The 16,784-nt window shown below is 38.4% G+C and overlaps 1 protein-coding gene across 1 annotated transcript in view; it reads left to right on the forward strand.

Annotated features, from left to right (window-relative positions):
• The window catches only part of LOC101853967 (nicotinate phosphoribosyltransferase), a gene marked incomplete in the record, with an annotated part of 42,629 nt that extends 30,511 nt beyond the window's left edge, over positions 1–12,118 (forward strand). The window contains 6 exon segments of the mRNA XM_035972291.1: positions 6,233–6,313; positions 6,862–6,964; positions 8,555–8,640; positions 8,981–9,052; positions 10,043–10,150; positions 11,498–12,118. Of these exon segments, the coding sequence (XP_035828184.1) occupies positions 6,233–6,313; positions 6,862–6,964; positions 8,555–8,640; positions 8,981–9,052; positions 10,043–10,150; positions 11,498–11,575 (528 nt within the window).
• Between the last annotated feature and the right edge of the window lie 4,666 nt (positions 12,119–16,784).

Raw genomic sequence — 16,784 nt, forward strand, 5'->3', positions numbered from 1 at the left:
GGGGGGGGAGGGGGGGGGTCAGTAACTGTAAAGTAAAGAATTTTGCCAAAATTAGTTTATAGTTCTTTGCTTTAAGGGCGAGTGGCTGGCTTGATTATAACTGTAAATGAAGTATCATTCATTTTATTCAAATTTTATTTAATCATTGTGAATCTTATTTAAATTCTTGTTGAGTCAAGGCTCTTTATAACCGAGTTTCATAGTAGCAATAGACTTACATCTCCTCCAGAAAACAAACACTTGTTACTCGTAAGAATGGTGTGAAAGTTGAATTTTATCATAATATAATGATGGTGATAACGGTGTGATAATGATGGTGATAATAATGATAATGATAATAATATTAATGTGTGGGTAGTATAATGGAGATGATGATATTAATATTAATAATAGCAGTAATAGTAATGATGATGATCATAATAGCATTTGCGATGTGAACTATAATAGTAATGATTATGACAGTGTAATATAGTAACTTTTGTAATAATGATAATAGAATAATGATGATGACAGTATCAATAATGATGGATGGTGATGGTAGTAATTATAATAGTGATAATATTTTTAAAATAATGATGTTCATGGTGTAATAGTGGTAATGATAATAATAATGACAACAATAGTACTAACAATAGTAACAATAATAATATATATAGTTAAAAATATAAAGACACCGTAGGAGTGAACGTATAAGATCATTTTCCGTTTTAAATTACAAATGTGGGGAGCAAAGTATTTTTAACGAATAATTATAAGATAAATCTGTACATTTTTCAACTGTTGGCATTTTTCCTTTTTTGTCCCTTCTTTTATTTTTCTTCACCTCGGGTATGTGTCTTTGTATGAAATATTTGCTGCTGCATTTGCTTGGAGTTTGAAAAGGAACATACGTTCATTAGAGTGTTGAAAGGTTACAGCTGCTTTTATTGAAAATGTTTCTTTTTCTTTACTTCCACTCATGCACACAGTGATGTTTGTTGTTTTTCTTGGTCAAAGATTTTTTATGATTTGGTTTTTGGGTTGGGGACAGTGAGAGATGGCTGTTTGTGTGTGCATGTGTGTGTTTTTGTTTGTTTGTTTTTCATTTTGGGGCAGGGTAGGGGTGGGGTGTGTGTGTTACATATCCTCTGTTTAGATGAATTTTGCATCTGTACTTGTGTCTGTGTGTGGCTGCTTTACACTCAAGATGGTTGGGGGGATTTTTTGACAAGGTGTTGGGAGGAGCAGGAGAAAACCATTCTTGCGTGACTGCTGACCTCCCCTGATTCTTGGATACACTCTCTCCGCCCCCAGTTTGATTCTTGTGTGGAGAATGGGGGAACATTTTTTATTGAGTATCTCGATCACGGTCTTTCTGTGGGGACATTGAAGTGGTTAGGCTACCAGACTCGTAATCGTGAGGTTGCGGGTTTGGGGATTTGAGCCGCGGGCTCGACGTGTGTTCTCCAAAAAGGCACTTTACAAGAATTTTCCTCACTTCACTCAGGTGGGAATGGGTACCCGTCCATTGACTGTGAAAGATCTTGTCAGTATGTTAGTGTTTTAGTGCCTATAAATGGCCGCTTGCACTGTATGCTTCTCAGGAAATTGAGGTTGTTTCAGAATGCTCTCAGGTCTCCTGGGGTAATAGTATAAATTGAGAAGCGCATAGAGCTTGCTGTTGAGCGAGGATTTGTGCTATACAAATGCTATCTATTATTATTATTACCTGTGTTTCTCGGTTTGGCCGTGACAGGCAGCGTCAACCCCCCCCCCCCCCCCCCGGGGCGGTGCCACTGACTGAAGTGTCTTTAGGCCATTCCCAAAGGGGGGACATTTCTCGTTTTAATGCACTGTAGAATTGTAAATGGGCTGATCCAACAATGTCATGCTCATAACTGTGCCTGAACTACAACAAGGAACTGCTGCTTTTTCTTTCCTTATCCTTACTATTGTCATTTTCCTCTACTTCTTTGGTATGTTTGTCACACTCTTGTGACCCACTATTTCCAGAGTGCCTTGATAGTAGAAGCAGACTTTGTGCTGTTGAAGCTAGAGAGGTGAGCAGAATAAGTCTGATTCCCTGTAAGGAACTTCTCTGTTGACATCCACCCTTTGGCGCTCATATGACCTTATGCAGTTGTGAGCGCCGTAAAACCTCTACTAAAACAAACAAAGCAGAGTCAAAGCCTGCCTCCTATATGATCTAATTTTTGTTGATGGGGATGCTATACATCTACTTAAAAAACAACCTGTTACTCCTTTTTGTCTAAGGTCACATCCCACACTCAACCTATCATTCAGGTAGGAGGAACCCACTTGTTGATTTAATTTCATTTTGTTCCTTCTACTGTTTGTTTTCCCAGGTCTACCCTTTTCTCAGCTCTGATTGATCATTATTGCACTGCTGAGCTTCTCTTGGCTCAAACCCAAAGCATAACTCTGCCGTAAGCTGACAAAATGCCTTTTTCATTTTGGCGCCAATTTTTTATTTGCTAAACCGAAAGCTTGATCAGTTACTCTACTTCTGTGAAAAAATCAAAGTGTAACTGTGACTAGTTTTTGAATGTATTAGAGTTCAAATTTCGGAATCACTCTGTTTTTAAAAGGTTATACTGACAAAAAAACTCTTTTTCTCAAAACTGCTGTTAAGAAAAAAAGGCTTTTTGTCAGCTTACAGCAGAACTGAGTGCATAGTCTCGAACACCTAGCTTTGTACCACTCCTTTCATCTCTAACCGAACTTAATCGCGGTACAGGGAGCACTTAAAACAAGACTTGTCTGAAAACTATAAAACTATAGATAGTTTTAGAACATTTTGATTGCTGTAGACTGGTGGTTGGTAGCTTGTACTTCCTTTCTTTCCCTTTGCTATTTCTGCCTGTCTCTTGCTTTTTATCCTGCACTAAATACCGCTTTTGTGATGATGTGCACCTTGATATCTTTTGAATTTTGATGTCAATCCCAACCCAACCAACCCCCCCCCCCCCCCCCCAGCTTGAAGAAGAACAAGAAAGAAATGAAAAAGAAAAACAATTTGTAGGCCCTACATCCTTACATGACAGTATACAAGACTGGCATATGTAATGATTGTCAGTGGGAGGTTGGCGGGTGCTTTGATGTGTTTTACTTCTGGATCTTCTTTCCTATCAAATTCTATTATCTGTATCTCTCCTCCTTCTTTTCTGTGTTTGTTACTCTCTTGTAACACCTCTAATCTTCTGCACATACATGACCTGTTACCTCGGCAAGTGCTGTAAGTAAAACTCATACTAAAACTAAAACCATGAGATTGTCAAATATATGAGATATGATGTGCCATTAATCTGTGTCCCTTTTTAATCCGAAGAATTTCGGTCTGCACATAAATTGCATGCTGTGCACTCAAAAGTGAGGGAGATTGGTTTTTTTGTGTGTGTGTGTGTGGAATTTGTGTGTGTGTTTGTGAGAGTCAATAGTAAATTTGAGTCCTCCATTTGGAACTGAAGTGACTTACAATGTACATCGGGGGTCCCCACTCTATGTAGAGCCACTTGTGGGTCACAGTGATGCCTTGCATGAAAGACACTTTAACTAATTTTAAGGATTTGGGGCTCAAATTTACTTTTTTGTCTGTGTGCCTGTGAGGAAGAGGAATTTTTAATAATTAAATTTATGAATAAATATACAGTAGGGTTTGCTTAAACTAAACTGAACTTGATTGATAATACAGTTTTAAAAAAATGACAGAAATAAATCTCCAAACTGAAAACACGTCTGAACCAAAGACCATCGGGCAGTCAAGCAGATTTTGGCTGAAGTGGACTCCACTGCTTATACATATAATATTTTTTATTACTCTTTTTTATATTAATTTTTTGTCTTTTTATCTGGTTTTGATTTCAATCAGAATCGGGATTTTTTTGCACTGAGACAGATGAATCATTAGTTATCTTGTATTTTAAGATTTTTCTCCTTGTTCACTTGGTTAGCGATATCTGTCTCTATGATTATTTGGTTGGTGGATTTCTGGTATCTCTGTTAAAGAAGTTTGCTGTAAGACAAGGGAAGTAAGTGGTCAGTTGATGCCTGGTGTCATTTGATCCTTTGAATACAGTTTTGTTTCAGTGTTCAGGACTGGATGGTTGGCAGGTGCTCTCATGTAGTTTGCTCCTTCTTTCTTGGCAAACATCTGTTGCAATTTTCTTTTCCCTCTTTTCTTTGTATATTACTCTCTATAAACTCCTTACCTTTGGCATTTCTTTTTCTTTGTTGTCTTTGCTATCCCCTGCTAGATCTCATAGGTAGTCTACTGCTGGTTCTTCAACTTGCAGTGCAACTGATTTTCCCTGTGGGTGGTTGGCGGGTGCTCTGGTGTGGTTTGCTTCTTCTTTCCTATCAAACGTCTATCGTCCTGATCTCTCCTCCTTCTATTTTGTGTTTGTTCCTCTCTTGTAACACCTCTAATCTTCGGCACTTATATGACCTTATTGTGTTGCAAGTGCCGTAAAACTCTTTACTAAAACTAAAACTGATTTTCCCTTATATGGCCATTTTTCTACTTTGTATGGCTCCTTGGCTTCAGGAAGCCATATTCAGATTTTGAAGGCACTTGACATGTTTTTATACTGACTAGAGTATTTCAATTTTGGTTGGAATTAGTTTTGAATTTTTCCCAGTTTGCGGCTGAAGCCTACTCTTATTGATTTTAGGACCATCACAGGATCTTTAACATGTGCAACTTGCACACGGCACCTCCGAGATTTTTTGCCCTTATCCCTTGTTTTCGATATTAAGATCGGGGGGTGTAGCTGAAAGATAGCAGTAAGAAAGAACCAGGAGTAGCAGTAGGAGGAGTCAGGAGTAATGGAGAGAGGAGCCCAGAGAAGGCCAAGGGTCGGGAGAGAAAGTGGAAATGAAATCAGATGACAGAACAGGAAAAGGGAACAGGAAAGGAGAAAATCTAAGATAAAAAAATTTCATTGACGCTGTCAGGTTTTCAACCCGGAACCCTTTGAATGAGAGGCAAACACTGTACATTTAGACCACGAGAGCCCCTATCTTCTTCACTTTTTTTTTTTTTTACACATTTACACATTTGTGTTGCAAATGCTGTAAAACTCTCTAAAACTAAAAGATAGACCACATGTTGCCCAGAATAAGTCTCCCAGTTCTTTGTGCAAGTTTTCTGTTTTGGTATATCCTGTACGCTGTCTGTCTTGGGAGGGATGACCCCTGATTAGTTGCTCATTTATTCATGTCACACATTCCCAGCATGTCTCTTCTCCTGTATGAGCACAGCCCCTATGTACTAGGGGTTTTCTTGAGTCTTTTTTTTAAAAATGTAGATGTTTTTATGCCCTCATCGACATATTTTAAATCATTTGGGAGGTGGGCTTCGACCATACTTGTCAGGGCCAACTCAGGCAGAGAAGAATACAACATCCCAATAGAAAAACAGAAATGCTCAATAAAAATTCTCCCCTCAGGGCATTGATTTTGGGTCTCCTACATGTGTTAGTGAAGCACAGACCGCCACTACACCGGTCAACAGTTTACATGTATTGGGTTTAATTAAGTGTTGATACCTCCCCTCCAAATGAATATGCACTGTTGTCATATATATATATCTCATGGAGAATGTGTTTTCAGCAAGAACGTGTTGGTTTGTGGGCACTCTAGTGTGGTTTACTTCTTCTAACACTATTTTCTGTCATCCTTTGCTACCCTCCATCTCTTGTTAAAATGTTTTTTACTCTCTTGAACCCCTTCTGAATGGTCTGAATTGCGTGGATGTGGGCATAAAGCATCTACATTTACAATGATACAGATGAACATTGTTGTGCCGTTGGTGGTTGGGGGGGTGCTTTGGTGTGGTTTGCTCCTTCCTTCCTATCAAACACCTATTGTCCTGATCTCTTCTTTTTTATGTTCGTTACTCTCTTGTAACACCTCTAATCTTCGGCGCTTATTGTGTTAACATGTTGCAAGTGCCGTAAAACTTACCCAAAAAATGTTTTTGTGCCATTTTGCTTCTTTTTAAACTGTGAAGTGTGGGTAGTTGATGGGTAGTGTGGTGTGGTGTACTCCTTCTTTCCTTTCAAACATCTATCTTCCTTGTCTCTCCTCCCTTTCTTCGTGTATGTTACTGTCTTGTGACACCTGTAGTCTTCGGCACTTATATAACGTATTTGTGTTGTTAGTGCTGTAAAACTCTTTCCAAAACAAACTGAGAAGTTTAATGTGGGGTTGTTTTTTTTCCCTCCTCTCTCAGGGTCACACGATAAACTGCTACGGCATCGGGACGCACTTGGTGACCTGTCAGAAGCAACCAGCCCTGGGTTGTGTCTTCAAGGTAAGGATGCCGGCTGGGGCTGTAAGGATGCCACTCGTAGTTCCTTATTCTTTTAACTGTAACAGTCATTCTGCTTTGTTTCTCTCCCTGTCTCTTAAACGATTTAAGTTTTGTCGATGGGGGGTGCGTACAACAATCACAGTCATTGATGGTTTTTCTGTTTTGAGTTTCTCATAGTTTAACTTAAGACTTGAACAAAGTACCCCTCTTCTAATAAATGTTTTTTTTCTTAAAGAAGTTCTTGTTCTCCTTAGCTTATGGAAGTGAACAATGAGAGTGGTATAATGTACCAACCCCCCCAAAAAATCGTGGGAAAAGTTGTTTTTTTAATGTTCTTAATTTTGACAGCTTGTGGAAGTGAACAATAAGACTGATACCAAGTATCAAGCTAAAAAAAAATGGTGGAGAAACTGAGAAAACAAGCATGATAAAGCTAAAAAATTTTGAATCCTGAAAAAAACTGAAAAAAAAAAAGCATGATAAAACTTTTTTTTTTAAGTATGGAAAAACTAAATTTTATTAAGAAATGTTCCTTTTGTTGTCCCCAGCTTGTGGAAGTGAACAAGAAGCCGAGGATCAAGCTGAGTGAAGATGTGGAGAAAGTATCCATCCCTGGGCGCAAGAAAGTCTACCGCCTGTTTGGGGCCGATGGTCAGTGGTTCTCTTCTTTCTAGTTTAGTTTTTGGAAAGAGTTTTATGGCACTTGCAGCAGAAATAGGTCATATAAGTGTCAAAGATAAGAGGTGTTTCTGGAGAGTAACATTTGAAGAAAAGGAGGAAAGATATGGACTATTGAAGTTTGATGGGAAAGAAGGAGCAAACCACATCAGAACATCTGCCAACCATCTACTTTCTTCTATCTCCCAGTTTCAGCTTTGGTTGATGATTAGAGCATGCTGACCATTTGAATGTCTTATTTCATAGGATCTGGGCCCTCTAATTTAAATACCAGTAGGTGTTTTCTTTGCCATGTGACTTTTATTCTTCTGACGCAGAGCCAAATCAAACTCTGACTGTGAGATGGACAGGTCTTTAGATGAGTTTTCATTGGTCCTGATGGGTGCATCAGCCATTGTTTGGGGTATGGGGAGACGGTGGAGAGGATTATTCCAGTCTGAGATGGGCTGGTTGCGAAGAGGGCTCTCATGTTCTTTGAGATTACTCAACCTGATTTTAGAATTAGGATGTGTGTTTTTTTTAATGACATAGGGGGGGGGGGAGTGGGCGGGCAAGTCAAGGGGCATCTTATATCATTGGCAAACTGTTAGAATGTCCTGAGTCCGAAAGCAATTTTTTTTAAATAGCTGGAGAGATTTTTAAAAACTTTAATTCTTTTACCATTTGTACTTATTTGCTTTTAAAAAAATTTGAATTTGAACTTTGACAAAGTATTTCTCAAGCTCATGCGGCTTAGCACATTTGAACAGCTAGCTTGCATATGCTTCACGTTACCAAATCTTGTAAAAAGAGAAAAGTTCTGGGTCTATAAGGGTTGTAGGTCTGGTGGGAACTCAACTGACATGTCTGGTATTGCCTCTGTTAACCATTGGAATGGTGATGATAATAAAGAAAATAACAAAACTGTGTATGGATCTCATGGGAAGATTTTGGTTCAAGAGCAAAGGCAGTATATGTGTAGAAAAGTACGTCAACATCACATAGTACACAGCATGGCTCTAAGACAGACTATCTTACAAACAAACCCAGGCTGGTCTCCACTGTGCGGTTACCTTAGCATCCACAGATGCAACCAAATTCAGAGCCATTAGAATTGAATTAAGATCTTTTGGTTAGAAAAGTTTCTCATTTTTTGGCGCAAAAATCTGGGACACTTTGCCTCAGGATCTCAGAGAAACGACACATTTTGATAGGTTTAAGCGATTGCTCAAGTCTGATTTATTTTATTATTATTTATGGTGTGTTAGTTAGTGCTTTTTTTTTTTTTTAACTGCTGTCCTTTCGTGTATATAGTTAATGTATGGTTGTGAAAGTTTTTCTTTATGTTGTTTGTTGAACTGGTTTTTCTTGTTTCTGTGAAATATTTTTTTCTGGTGTAAATGATTATGTGATTGGTGTAAAGCACTCAGAGGCTATACTAGTATGGGATAGAGCGCTATATAAATGCAATCTATTTTTGGTATTACCTATTTTTGAGTTAATGGTTTTTTTGTGTTGTTGGAGAACACATCCCTTGAGATTTTTTTTTCTCTTCACATATGTATGTGTTTGCTTTAACTACAGGTACAGCTCTGGTGGACTTGTTGCAAGAAGAGTCAGAGCCGGCCCCGGAGATTGGGAAGCGAGTGTTGTGTCGTCATCCTATACAGGTCAGTACATGGGAGTGTTGAGGGGGAAGGGGGTTAAGTAGAGATGGAGTGTTGAAATTTTTATTTTATGCATTAGAGCCTCACAGTAAAACTGCAAGTTATTGGAGGATGCCACTTGAAGGGCGTACTTCTTTTCTTGCCCTCCGTTGTTTCTGTCTATTTAGGTCCTGCTTTTGACCCTAATTATAACCCTCTCCAATGGAAAGTTTCACGTGTAGGTAAACTTGTTTTTATCATTTTCTATTTTTGTCTGTTTGCTTTTAACTTGTGCTAAATGCCCATCATTGTGTTTGAAAACTTCTTTTCTTAAAGTAAAACTCAAAATGATCTGTCTTTCCAGGAGTCAAAAAGAGCGTATGTAATTCCTGCTGATGTGAAATTACTGCACAAAGTCTGGTGGAAAGATGGTCAGGTATGTTACATACTAACTTTCTCAAGTTCAATGGCTCTTAACATGGGTTTAATTGAATCCTGTGCTTTTTAGTGAATCAAACTTTCATCTTTTGCATGTAACTGCAAAGAGCCTAACCATTGCTCCGCAGTTTGGTGTGTGTGTGTGTGTCTGTCTGTCTGTCTCGTTCACCCCACTTGAAAGGTTTGATGAATGCATGTATGAAATATACGAGGTTCAGTACCTCCAGCTACGTTAAAAACCAAGGCTCTAGTAAGTCATGATGTCTGAGATATTAATTGGATGTCATTAAAGTGGTTGCCTGCTGTTTTCTTAAGCCAAATGAATTTCCTTGTTTGGTCACTTGTTTATGCGAGTGTACTTGTTTGATTTTGATATTATGGCCTCTTAGGGGTTTATTTTTGTATCCCCCCCCCCTCCCCGATCCTAGTGCACACTGAATTCAGAAGTCAGTCTTTTCAGGACACAGACAAAAAGCATGCAAAGAGTCATTTATCTTCAAGCCATGATTCACAATCTCTTATTGTTACTTTTAAGAACTAACCTATGGTTGCCATTGTAACTCAAGAGGAGTAAATCTTTACAGGAGACTAATTTGGTTTAATCTCGCCGCAACCTGGTGGCAGGTGGGTTGTTTGGCTTTATTTCTAATGTTTTAGGAGCATTTCTAGTAAAAGTTCTGACCTGTCTTTGACTAAGTATGTGAAATGGATAATTTTTCTATTAATTCCTCGAATGTAAAGATAATCATAGTCCATTCCTGCAGGTGGCTGGCAGATGCTCTTGTGTGGTTTGCTCCTTTTTTCCTATCAAACATCTATGGTCCTTATCAATCCTTCTTTCCTGAGTATGTTACTCTCTAGTAATACCTCTAATCTTTGGCACTTATAAGACCTATTTGTGTTGTAAGTGTCGTAAAACTGTTACTTAAATTTTTAAAAGTTTATCTGCTCCTCCTCTTACACCCCTCCCCACCCATCTCATCCTTAGGTTGGAGAGAATCTACCGAGTCTGACTGAGCTAAGGGAGAAGACTAAGCTGTCACTGAGTGCTGTGAGACAGGATCACAAGAGAGCTTTGAACCCCACACCTTACAAGGTGAGCGTGGGTGGTTGGCGGGTGCTCTAGTGTGGTTTGCTCCTTCTTTCCTATCAAACAACTATCATCTTTATCTCTCCTTCTTTATTCTGTTTGTTACTCTCTTGTAACACTTTTAATCTTTGGGACTTATATGACCTAATTGTGTTGCAAGTGCCGTAAAATGCTTACTAAAACAAAACGAGGTGAGGCCACGGTGTCACTCAAAAGAAGGGCTGTAGTGGAAATTACCCTGTCTTTTTTTTAATCGCTGTAAAGAAATTGGGTGTTAAAATAGCACATCGTTTCTCAACTCTAGACATAATGCATTTGTCAAATTATTCACAGGCGGTAACATATCATATAGTACAGTATATCGTACTTTTGTATAATTTTATAAAGAGGACACTCATGATGCTAGTGAGTCCTTTCTTTTAGATAGGTCTATTGTGTCTCTTCCCTCTCTTGTGATCTCGGATCAAAAAGCTGTGTCACCAACATTGCTAGAATAATGTTTGTGAGCTTCAACTCCCCGACACAGGTGGATAGGAAGTGCTCTGGTGTGGTTTTTCTCCTTCTTTCCTTTAAACCTCCATCACCCTTATCTACCCACCTTCTTTTCTTTGTTTCTGTTTTGTAAAACTTCTTATCTTCGGCACTTATATAACCTATTTGTGCTGCAAATGATGTAAAACTCTTACTATAATGAACTCTTTGTCATTATTATGACCCCTATCTGACAGGTAGTGTTGAAGCAGTCTGCTTATTGTGTTGCAAGTGCTGTAAAACTCTTACTAAAAAAAAGCAGTCTGCCTTCTAAATTATATAGATTTTGTTGACAGGAGTGTACAGTATTTGCAATCACCACAATGATTATGTGGCTTTGTTTGCCAAGACGGGATGTTGGTGGGTATTCTGCTCCTTCTTTCTTCTCAGATGTCTGTTATCCTCTTCTCCCTTCTTTCTTTTCTTTGTATGTTACTCTCCCGTAGCACCTCTTATTTTCAGAACTTACATGAGAGTGCGGTGGCGAAGCGGTTAGTGCGCTCGTCTCCGAAGCGGAAAGTCCGGGTTCGAGCCTCGGTTCAGACGCAGATTTTTTTTGCCCCCTCCTGCCCACCCAGTAGTAAAGGATACCTGACTTCAAGTTGGGGAAGTAAAGGCGGCGCGGAAAGGAACTGGCCACCCTACCACAATATACCGAAGGCCCAGGAAGTTGTCTCACTAACAAGGCAATCCCCAATGTCCGGATCGGATGCAGGAACAACTTAACTTTTTTCTTTACATGACCTACTTGTGTTGCAAGTGCTATTAAACTTTTAAAGCTAAAAACTAAAACTATTTGTCCCCCCCCCCCTCAATCCCCAGGTTTCTGTGAGCTCCTCTCTCTACACTTTCATCCATGAACTCTGGCTGGAGAGTGCACCTATTGGAGAGCTTTCATAAGGCCATCATCAACCTTCGACCTTCAACCTGTGACCCAAGCTCAAGGCCATGATGTACGAGGATCATCATGTATTATTTTGGACCTTCCCTTGAGTTGATGGGATGCCGGTGGCATTGTAGGTGATGATGGGTTGAGATGTGAGTGATGGTGGAGGTGATGGTGGGTTGGGATGTGAGTGATGGAGGAGGTGATGGTGGGTTGGGGTGGGAGTGTTAGAGTTATGGAGGAGGTGATGGTGATGGGGTGTGAGCCAGGAAATAGATTTTTTTCTTTTCACACTTGTTCATGTTGGATATATCTGTGTTTTAGGCCTTTTTTAGTATTGCTTTGTTGTCGTTTCGTTTCATATTAATCCATGAGAAATTACTCATGGGCTTGTTCAAATGATGGAGATGTTTGGGCATTCGTTTGTTTTTTACTATGGTATTTGATTGGTATTTTTTTTTACCATTGCATTGATTAAGAATGATTATTGATGATTTTGGTACAAGGAGGACAGATTATTATTTTGTAGTAAAGTAGTTTGTTTCACTGGTTTAAAAAAATATTTATGATGTTTTCATGTGATGGGGCGAGATAGAAATTCTTTTGTTTAAGTGGTTTACAGTTGGTTTAACTCTGGAAGATGCATTTTATTCAAACTTTTTGTGGTAATATACTGCCTTGCATTTCCTACCATTCTTTAATGGTAATCCTCTTGGTGCCAGAACCTCGTAAGTGTTTGCCAGTTTATGGTCCATTGTTCTTGAGTTGTTGAGATGTCTCTTTTTTTTCTGTTTGAAAAGAAATCAAAACCTAGAGGTTGCAGTAAATGTGCCTCGCATTGTTCGGAACTATTTGTACTCGTGTTTTGTTTTTGTAAGTGTTTTACCGCGCTCGCACTGCACAAGATCGTATATGTGCGCGGGACACAGTAATCATTTTCAGTTTGGAAGGAATTAATTGTGAATTTTGCCTGGGTGGCAGCCGAAACCTACTCTTATTGATTTTGGACCTCAAGGGATCTTTTATGTGCACTACTTGCACAGGGGACCTTTGAGATTTTTTCACTCTTTTCCAAGAAGGCTAGGTGTTAGATCTTACCTATCCTAAGATTAGGGGTGTTTCTGAAAGACGACAGTAAGGAGGAGCTAAGGAGTATCAGTAGAAAGGCTGCAGAAACAGTCAGGAGCCCAGAGGAGGGGGGCAAAGGGGAGAAGGGGTATGGGCAGAAATTGGAGAGGAAAGCAGATGACAGAACATTGTTAGAGAGCAGGAAAGGAAGTGAAAGGAGAACATTTTAGAGAAGAAAATTTTCCGTCGCTGTCGGGTTTCGAACCCGGGACTTCTTGAATGAGAGGCATACACCTTAACCTCTAGACCACTAGGGTCCCTTGTGCAGGTGGTGCAGGTGCAGTCCTTGTGGTCAAGACTAGTCCAAGGTTTAACTTTATGTCTTTACAAGCCACTGACATTACTAAATGTATGTTTGTTTTGCTTACTTAGTTTGGGTAGCTCGTAAAATAGAAATTCTGTTTTCATTCAAAGCACATTGTCCATCCGCGTCATTCATTTGGTTGTTTTCAAGGTTGAATCAGGCACTCGTTAATTTTTGGGCACATGGAGTTATTGATATCATCTTATAACTTGTTCATTTGCCTCGCTTCTGATGAAAACAATTCGCGTCTTATCGTAAGTAGAAGCCCGTATATTTGCAATTGAAGGAGGCGGGGGTCACCTGTGTCTGAGATCAAATTAATGAGAAAATGATCCTTAAAGTTTGGTGACTTACATTGATTGTGTCTTCGATCAATGTTTTTCTGTAATATCCGCACACAAATGGTTTTTGAATGATGTAAAAGATTTTATGCGGAAAAAAGCCCAAAAAACTATTAATGACAATTGCCCAGCAGGAGAGAAAATATCGGTTTCTTTGGTTTCGTCATTTTAACATGCGCCTGATTACACCCCCATGACACACATATTTTAGCTGCCAGTTTTACACTGCTTTTCCTAGCACCTCTCCTCCGTGCATCTTGTCCGTACTGTACATCGCCACTTTGGCTTGTTGCGGGCATTCCATACAAGCCATTGTTTTCTCACGCTATATGTACTCCTGCAAATGTGGAGTACATTAGTGACTGAGTGGCGATTGGAATGTTTCTTTCTAGAACTAGGAGGCTTTTTATGAGCCACATAAACACACTAATGCAAACGTCGGGAGAAGTGTTTGTTTAAACAAAAAATAACAACCAAGTTTCTCCTGTTTGTTTGTTTGTTTGTTTGTTTGTTTGTTGTGTTTTTAAGAGACATGTTGTTACTTTTTGCTACTGCTGACATTTTTGTAAGGTATACAATACGTACAATTTGATGTGTTTCTATCCTTTCAATAAAACTGAATGTGTAATTTGTATTCTTATAGTTGTCAGCTTAGTCTGTAATTCATATGCAAAATTTGTTTGGCTCCTAGTCATTGTCAGAAGATACTGGATGTATAAGTATATATATATATATTTATATATGTTTAGCTGTTTAGTAAATATTTGTGTTACAACGTATATTGATGGTCATTTCGTTGGTGTGGCAAACAATCCGCTGATGTCCGTTTGGACACTTTTGCACCAGAGATGACAAAAATAGTTTTTGTTATCTTGTCCCTATCAGGAATCATGAAAGGAAGTAAATTATAAGCCTTGATTATAGTATTAAACTGCATTTTGGTGATGCTGAAAGGTTCATATTTGATAGAGATTTGGGAGGGTGTAAAAAGTGAAAATTCTCAAAATCTGGACTTAATTGGATTGCTTGCAACAGCGAGTATATACTGTGTTGAAAAAGCTGTCCATTCTGTCGTATTTGTGTTTTGCATCTACTCAAGAACTATTTACACAGTGCATGCTATTTGAATAGATATATATGTGTGTTCGTTTGTATTTTTTATGACATAATAATAGGGCAGCCCAATGAGGAGGGTAAAAATATGTTTTCTTTCTTTGTAGAACACAGATCATGTAAAGTTTCTAGTGAGTTTGCTCGAAAATTTGCACATACAGCATCCAGACATGCAGTGATTTACTTCTAAAATTTTCTCAGCTTGTGTCCTCCGCAACACATGGATTTATATTATGATATTTATCATGGAAATACATTTAGTTTTCCTGACATCTCAAGAGATGGTAAAAAGTGGAAACAGAAAGCCTATGATCTAAGATGTGTCAAGATCCAGTCACATGTTAATTACATCATGAAACAAAGCTCTTGATTCTAGAGTTCAAAACCTGTCATTATTAATTAATTAGCAAACCTTTTAAAAAAATTGTTTTTTGCTTTGATATATTTTTTTTCAAAACTTCATTTGGACAGAATGTAAACATTACATTCTGATCATTTTGGCTTTATTGTTCTTGAATGCAGAGTTTTCAGGTACCATGATTCAACCAAATATGGTATAGCTTATTCAAGTTATCATTTGTTTGTCGGTGCACTGCTGTAACATGTCTCTCTCTCTCTCTCCCCCGGTGTTTTTATGAAATTCTAAATGTTGACTGCATAGACTGGAACGGTATTTTTGTTTTGTGGAGGTGCTCTGTTCCTTTCTCGATGCCAGCCTACAATGTCTGTTGTGGCCGTTTCTCCAGCTGATCTAAGACAGCTTGTCTGAATGACCTGATGAGTTCTAGTGTTTTAAAGTCCAATTATGAGTTTTGTTTTTTGTTTCTTTGTTTGTGTGAGGGTTTTTTGTGTTTTTTTACTTGACAAATGATCATTGAAAGCAAGTTGTTGTTCCTTCTTAAGACATGGTTAAAAGTTCTAAAGCTTGCATTCATGTATTGTAGTACCAGATTTTTTGTAACTGATGTTTGTTCCGTTCATTTCTCTGAGAAATGGTTACAGAAGCTCAAGATTCATTGTTTTTGTTTGTTTTTGGTTTGTTTTAGGGTGGGAAGGATATTTAATTTACCCCTGTTGGGAGAATATTCATCTTTTCAGTTTTGCTAACAAAAATAAGTGCGGGATCTATGTGGTTACGTAAACATATTTGTTTTTCATCAATATAGCAGCTCTTGGGCTTTTGCCCTTTGGCCTAGTGCCTTGTCCATTCTATTTAAAAACCGATATTGTTGAAAGGAAATCTAAAAAGATTATAATTAGTATGACACTATAGATTTAGTTTAGTAGGGGTTTTTCGGCGCTCACAACTGCATATGGTCATATGAGCGCCATTGTATGACACTATGCTTCGACATTCTCAAAGTGGCTTAAGTCTGTCACATTACGTCTTCAGTTTTGGACCAGTAAGTAACAATGCAACTCATTAATGCATAATATAAAACTCACCCAGTTCCTTTGTGCTTTTCCAATGGTACAGATTTTCAAGCACACCCCATTCCAACTTGCAACTAGAATTTGCCTGATCACAAGTTCATAATCATAAGTATGAATGCTGGGTTATATTTCTTGCCTGATCTCTGATTGGTTGAATTTTATGTTGATTGGTTTGAATAGAGTGTCTGTACATTCGTTAAGTAATCGTAAGAAGTATAAAGTCATTTAAGTAGTGGTTGTTTACTTGTGCATGCAAGCCTTACAATGTGTTAGATGATATTTTTAAAAATAGTAATTGCATTTTCCTTACTTCTGTTTTAGAATTTTTATGATGAATTGGGGGCATTTGGCATCTGTGCCATAGTGGTTATGCACTCAAGCAAAAATGGAGTTTCGTTCTCCTCATGGGAATCATACTTAGACCCTTTGCAAGACAGGCAAGAAGACTCACCATTTAACTACAAACATTTGTCTTAAAAATGTAACCAAGTGTGACATTTATGAAATAATTCACACACACACTCAGCACTTGCCTGTGATAGTGCCTCATTGAATCAAGCACAAAAAGATGGAATCCCTGAAGAAAAACGTGACGTTTGGAAACCATGTCTGGTTTCTATCACTCTGATTCTGAAATGTATGTAAGCTCATTATTTTCAACTAAAACTGTACCCATTTCAGTACTGGATGCTTTTTTAGTTTGCCTTGGACAAGCTTTTTGGAACCCTCATTGCCTTTTGTGATAGGACTGGTTCTTTCAGCTGTATTGCATTGGGGGGATTTTTTGTGTGTTTTTTATTACTTATTTTATGTACCCCCCCCCCTTCGTCAACAAGAGCATTCATTTTATTGAATAACAGGATGCTTTGCACAATCATCTTATTATTTAGAACATTCACTGTT

This window comes from Aplysia californica, unplaced genomic scaffold (assembly GCF_000002075.1).
Source record: "Aplysia californica isolate F4 #8 unplaced genomic scaffold, AplCal3.0 scaffold00642, whole genome shotgun sequence".
In the NCBI taxonomy this organism is placed as follows: Eukaryota; Metazoa; Mollusca; class Gastropoda; order Aplysiida; family Aplysiidae; genus Aplysia; species Aplysia californica.